At 62.5% G+C, this 6,000-nt stretch overlaps 1 protein-coding gene across 4 annotated transcripts in view; it reads right to left on the bottom strand.

Annotated features, from left to right (window-relative positions):
• The window catches only part of CELSR2 (cadherin EGF LAG seven-pass G-type receptor 2), a 26,935-nt gene extending 21,898 nt beyond the window's left edge, over window positions 1-5,037 (bottom strand). For 2 of the 4 annotated variants that reach the window (XM_043877270.1, XM_043877272.1), the window contains exon 1: window positions 1,200-4,998. In XM_043877270.1, the coding sequence (XP_043733205.1) occupies window positions 1,200-4,500 (3,301 nt within the window). In that variant the 5' untranslated portion in view covers window positions 4,501-4,998. Of the gene's footprint in view, window positions 1-1,199 lie in introns of all 4 variants that reach the window. The other 2 variants (XM_043877271.1, XM_043877273.1) reach the window with 2 other exon arrangements.
• Between the last annotated feature and the right edge of the window lie 963 nt (window positions 5,038-6,000).

A 6,000-nucleotide genomic window follows, 5' to 3' on the forward strand; every position in this document is an offset into this window, starting at 1 on the left:
TCCCCTCTCTGATGTGTCCGAGTGAGGGTACCCTGACCCACCCATCCCCAGGCACAGCTAACAGTTAGTCCTTACAAGGGTTCCAGCTGTTCCCAGGCTCAGGGAAGGGGCTTGGCAATCTGGGGCCGGCGCCCTCCTTGCTGCCGCTGTTGTCCATTCCCTGCTCCCGACAGAAGAGACAGAATGTCGCCCACCCCCCCCCCCCCCCCCGCCGACTCTCCTCCCCCAGCCCTTCTGTCCAGGAGTCTGCAGGCTGAGCGCTTGGCCAAGCAGCTGGAATGCCCGGCCTGGGTCCCGGCCAGGCTCCCACGCCCCAGGATTCTGTTCTCTTGCCACTGGATCTGGGGGCTCTGCCCTCAGAGGCCACTAGCACCCTGGCTCATCGTGGTCCCCATAGCCCATCCCCTGAGCCCAGGCTCTCAGGGGCCGTGGGAAGGCCTGGCGTCTAAGAACAGCCAGGCCGCGGGGAGACAGGGGCCCCAGGAGGGCCATGGCCTGCCCCTGGCTCCGCTGCAGCCCCTCCCCCAAGCTGGACCCCGAACCACCACCTCTGACAGTGGGGTCTGTTTGGACAGAGACAATGAGCTCCGGCCTCACTTCCTGTGGGAGCTCTGAAGGGGGTAGCCAGGCCAGGCTCTTTCTGCCTAGAGGGAAAAGAATGTCCTAGACAAAGTCCCCCTCAGCTGGTCTGTGGCTCAGCCGGGAGCCAGAAGGGGCCCGACCGCAGGGTCCTGACCCCGTGGGGGCAACCCTGTGCCCCCACAGCCTCGGCTCTGTCAGAGGCTGTGTGAGATCACAGGGACATGCTGGCGGGCGGGCGGCAGGCGGGCGTGAAGGGGTGGCTTGCTGCTCCGGGCCACAGTCCCCTCCATCCCTCCCCAGCTCTCTTGGACCGCAGAGCCTTTTTCCACAATTCTCAGCAGCCACGGAGAAGACAGCCTCACAACACTTCCCCAACCATGTCACAGGCTGGTAGGCAGGGGGCAGCCGACCGAAGCAGCCCGGCCCAGCCTGGGGTGGCAGGCAGGGCCCACACAGCTGCCAGGATTCCTCGGGCTCTGTCCCCAGCTGCTGTGCACCCCTCAACCGCTGGGCCAGTCCCACATAGAGAGATGGGTCAGCAGTTCCTCCTCAGAAGGCCGCCCAGGCCCTCCCCCAAGGGCCAACTCCACCCCAGTGTCTCCTGGGCCCTTCCTTACCTGACACCAGCACGCTCATGACAGCCTCCAGAGGTCGGTTGTTGTCCAGCGCCCGACTCAGCCTCAGCTCGCCCGTGGATGCGTTGAGGAGGACCAGGCTGAGTTCATTCCCCCGCTCGAAGCTGTAAGTCAGGCTGTCTGAGATGTCAGGGTCGTGGGCAGGCACTCGGCCAATGGCACCCCCTGGGAAGCTGCTTGATCGGTTGGTGACATAGTTGTTGAAAAGGATCTCGAAGTTGCCCAGCACTGGTGGGTTGTCGTTGCGGTCAAGCAGGCGGACGTGCACTGTAGCTCGGCTCACCAGCGGAGCCGACGTGGCCTGGATGACCAGGACATATTCAGGCCGGTCCTCGTAGTCCAAGTCCACCAGAGCGGTCAGCTCTCCGGAGAAGATGTCCAGTTGGAAGACCTCAGGGATGTTGCCCTCCACGATCTGGTACATGATCTGGGCATTGGTGCCTTCATCAGGGTCAGTGGCTGTGACCCGGGCCACCGCCAGCCCAATGGGGCTGTTCTCTTCCACAAACACATCAAACTCATCCTGCTCAAAAACAGGGGGGTTGTCATTTACATCCAACACTGTGACTGTCACGTCCATGGGCGTGCGGGCTGGAGGCATCCCCTTGTCCACTGCGTATGCCCGCAAGACGTACTGGGCCACATTCTCACGATCCAGCCTCCGCAGTGTTCGCACGATGCCTGATGTGGACTCTACGATAAAGTCCCCGTCTCCATCATCGCCCCCTTGGAAGGTGTAGAAGACCCTGCCGTTAAGACCAGAGTCACGATCAGTGGCTGAGATCTGCAGGACGCTGGTGAAGGGGGGCACGTCCTCGTAGACACTGCCCTGGTAGGAGTCCCGCAGAAACTGAGGGGCATTGTCATTCACGTCATTCACCAGGATCTCTAGGTAGGTGGTGTCGGACTTCTGGGGAATGCCATTGTCCCGGGCAGTGATGGCCAGGGTGTAGGACACCTGGTCCTCATAGTCCAGCTCAGCCTGGGTGGTGACGGCCCCTGTGTCCGCATCGATGCGGAACTGGGGGATGCTGTCCTCCATGAAGTAGGTGATGCGGGCATTCTCACCCGTGTCCTCATCTGTGGCACTGATGAGCACCACCGTGGTGCCCGCTGGCCTGTCCTCGTTAATATTCACCGTGTAGTGGGAGCTCTGAAACACAGGGCGATGGGTATTGGCATCGGTGACGTTCACCACCACCTGTGCCGTGTCCTGCCTCGTGCCGTCGGAGGCAGTAACAGCCAGCACATACTGCCGCTCAAGTTTGTAGTCCAGCGGCAGGGCGAGGGACACCAGCCCGCCGCCGCTCTGACTGGTGATGGAGAAGCGGTTTCGGGTGTTGCCGCTGGTGATCTGGTAAGTGATGACGCTGTGGGCATCTCGGTCCACAGCTGACACCGTCACCACGCTGGTGCCCACAGCTGCATCCTCATTGAGCCGCACCGTGTACTCTGGTTGGGTGAAGGTTGGGTTGTTGTCGTTGACATCCAGGATGGTCACGCTGACACTGGCCGAGGCAGTGAGTGCTGGGGTACCATGGTCACGGGCTTCCACTCCAAAGCTGTAGAAATCAACTTCTTCCCGGTCCAGCTCAGCTGCCACAGAGATCCAGCCTGTGCCATTGTTGATGGTGAAGGGAAAGTCGTGTCCAACCCCTGCAAGACGGTATTCCAGGCGGGCATTGTCACCCGCATCAGCATCAATGGCCTGGACATGGAGGACCAGGTAGCCTAAGGGGACACTCTCCAGAACAGTAGCCTGGAAGGGGGTGCTGACGAAGATGGGAGCATTGTCATTGATATCCAAGACCTGTACTGTCACCAAGCCGGAGACGTTGGAGAGAGGGGGGCGGCCACCGTCCTGTGCCCTAACCCGTAGAGTGTATTCCTTGGTTGTCTCATAGTCAAGAGGGCTCACCACGTCCAGAGCCCCAGTCTGGGCATCTAAGTAAAACTGTCCCCGAGCATTGCCACTCATGATGCTGTAGTGCACCAGAGCATTGCTGCCCTTGTCTCTATCCGAGGCTGTGACCCGGAGGACGGGGGCTCCTGGGGTCACATCCTCCCGCACCTGGACCACATAGCGCTTCTCACTAAACTGGGGGGCATTGTCATTATCATCCTCCACCGACAGGAAAACGGCAGCTGTGGCAGTCCGTGGACCGGGGTCCCGACCCTGGTCACTCGCTTCCACCGTCAATTGGTAGGATTCCACCTCTTCCCGATCCACGGGGCCTCGGGTTCGGATGACCCCAGAGCGAGGGTCAATCTCAAAGACTTCAGAGGGGCTGCCCCCAGACCCCTCCAGCAGGCGGTAGAGAATATTGGCATTGGGAGGGGCGTCACCATCTGTGGCTCTGACTGTAAGCACTTCATAGCCGACTTCCAGGTTTTCCCTGAGGCTCTCCTTGTACTCCTGCTGCTCAAACACAGGGTCGTGATCATTGGTGTCGGTCACCAAGATGGTGAGTGTGGCCAGGGCACTGCGTCGGGGCATGCCGTGGTCCTGTGCCGTGACCCTGAAGACGTGCGTGCTCTTGGTCTCACGATCCAGCTCCTCGGCTGTGGTGACTGCACCAGTGATCGGGTCCAGGGAGAAGAAGTGGTTGGAGCGGCTATCAAAGAGGGCATCCATAGTGTACTCCAGCCGACCTGCCTCGCCCTCATCTGGGTCGATGGCCCGCAGAGATGCCACAGGAGTACCTGCTGGTTGGTTCTCGGGCACTGTGGCCTGGTAGCTGGGGGGCTGAAACTGGGGGGCCGTATTCACGTTCCTCTTCCGACGTCCACCCATGGACTCTTCGGCTAAGCTGTCCCCTGCCCTGAAACCTGGGGCCTGCACCAGCTTACAGGACAGGCATCTCAGCCGTGGGGCCTTTAAGCACAGGTGCTCATGGGGCAGGGTGAGCTTGCCCTGTGGGGAAACGTGGCCTCCTATGCCCAGAAGACGACAGCTCCAGGGGCAGCCTTCGGGCGCTGGTGGCAGGGGGATGTGGGCCCCGGATTCTGGACACCAGACCCTCAGACCATCATGGTGAGGCACCAGGTGGCCAGTCAGTTCCGTCCCCGCATCCCTGCAGCGGCTGGTGTAGAGCCAGAGGTTCGAGGATGAAGCTGGACAGAGCCAGCCCACGGGAGCGCAGGCCCCCGAGGAGCCGCGTCCGCCGGGCCCCAGGGAGCGACAGGGCCCCACTTGGTCTCCCAGTAGTGGCGGCAGCAGCAGCAGTAGCAGCAGCGGCGGCAGCGGTGTTGGAAGTGGGGCGCGGGCCGCCGGGCTCCGCATCTCTCCCTCTTCCCGGCCGGCCGGGTCAACGGCGGCCGCGGCACCTCCTCCCGCTCTTGCGGACCCCGCCGCGCCTCATGCCCAGGCCAGGGCGCCAGTCCCCGGGGGCTACTTTTGCGCCCCGCGGGGCCTGCTCCTAGATGCCTCACCGGAGCCCGGCGTTGCCCGCTCCCACGCGCCCGGGATCCCACCGATCCCTAACCCGGGCCCACGCCCGGGCTACCCAGACCACCACGGGCTGGCGCCGCGCTTCCACTAGCACACCCGGCTCTCGCCACCTGCGCCCGCGGCGCCCGCGGGGCCCGCGCGCCCTTGGCCCTGCCGCCCCGAGATCCTCTGAGTGCCCCTCGCCCCCGCGGGATAGCCCACCTGCTCCTACTGAGCTGCGCACCCGGACCCCGGCCCGGCCCCGGGAGCCTCCGACGGCCCCGCGCCGGCCGCTCGTGCCCCGCGTCCCCGCCGCCGCTGCTCCTATCGCCGCGGCCCCGGGCCCAGCCCCACGCTCCCTCGCCTCCCCGGCGGGCGGGCGAGCTCTGCAGAGCGGCCGCGGCGGCGGCGCCTCATTACCATAGACCTGCTCGCGCCGCCACCGCCTTAAAGTGGCGACGCCAGCCGCACCGAAGAAGGTGGGCCCCACCTAGCGCCCTCCTCCGTACCAGTGATGTAGAATTCGCGCTTTACTGACCTTCTTCCCCATCCCAATCCCACGCCAGGCCTGCCCCGGGCCAGATTCCTACGACAGTCTACAAAGGAATTAATAATCAGAAGCCAGACAGCAAATGATAATAATGGTGGTAAACACTAAGAATGTTTAGAGGTTTTCAAAACCTTTTGAAGAACTTTCAGAGGCAAGTGCCCACCCTGACGCACCCCCCTCCAAAAGGCTGATAAGAGTCGTTGTTGCTTCCCCTCCACTGGTCTGGGTCAGACTGAGCTAAAATGGCCCTGCTAGATAGTATAAAGCCTCCCCCTTGTGCCAGAGAGACACCCCACTTCCCCAGGAACACACAGTGACCATCCTGAGCCCCCACCCCCGTACCCCTCAGCAAAGTTGTGGTCCAATCAGGCTGCCCCTTGGAGTCCAGCTGCAGAATGCAGTGCAGAATGACCCCAACCTCCACCTGGATGCCACCTGGGCTTGTCAGGGGGAGGTAAGCTGGGAATGTCAGAGCAAAAGCCAGTGGGTATAAACAGGCTAATATTAGCAGGTTCTGAGCCCCAGAGAGGGTGAAACTTGTACAGGGTCACAAAGCTGGAGAGGGGTGGGACCAAGTTTTAACTCAAGCTTCCTGAGTCCTAGACCAGTGGTTTTCACTGCCCCATAGGGCCTCTTGTCCGGAGAGATGACCTCTTGCCGCTTCCTCACTTCCCCATCCACATCCAGCTGCCACTCCCCTCCGTCCACCCTCAGCTTTGTGACAGCAAACAACCCTGCCCAGGACACGGGACACGGGACTCTGGCACCTCTCCCCTCGCAGGCTTCAGGCTGGACCTGCCACT

This window comes from Cervus elaphus, chromosome 20 (assembly GCF_910594005.1).
Source record: "Cervus elaphus chromosome 20, mCerEla1.1, whole genome shotgun sequence".
NCBI lineage: Eukaryota > Metazoa > Chordata > Mammalia > Artiodactyla > Cervidae > Cervus > Cervus elaphus.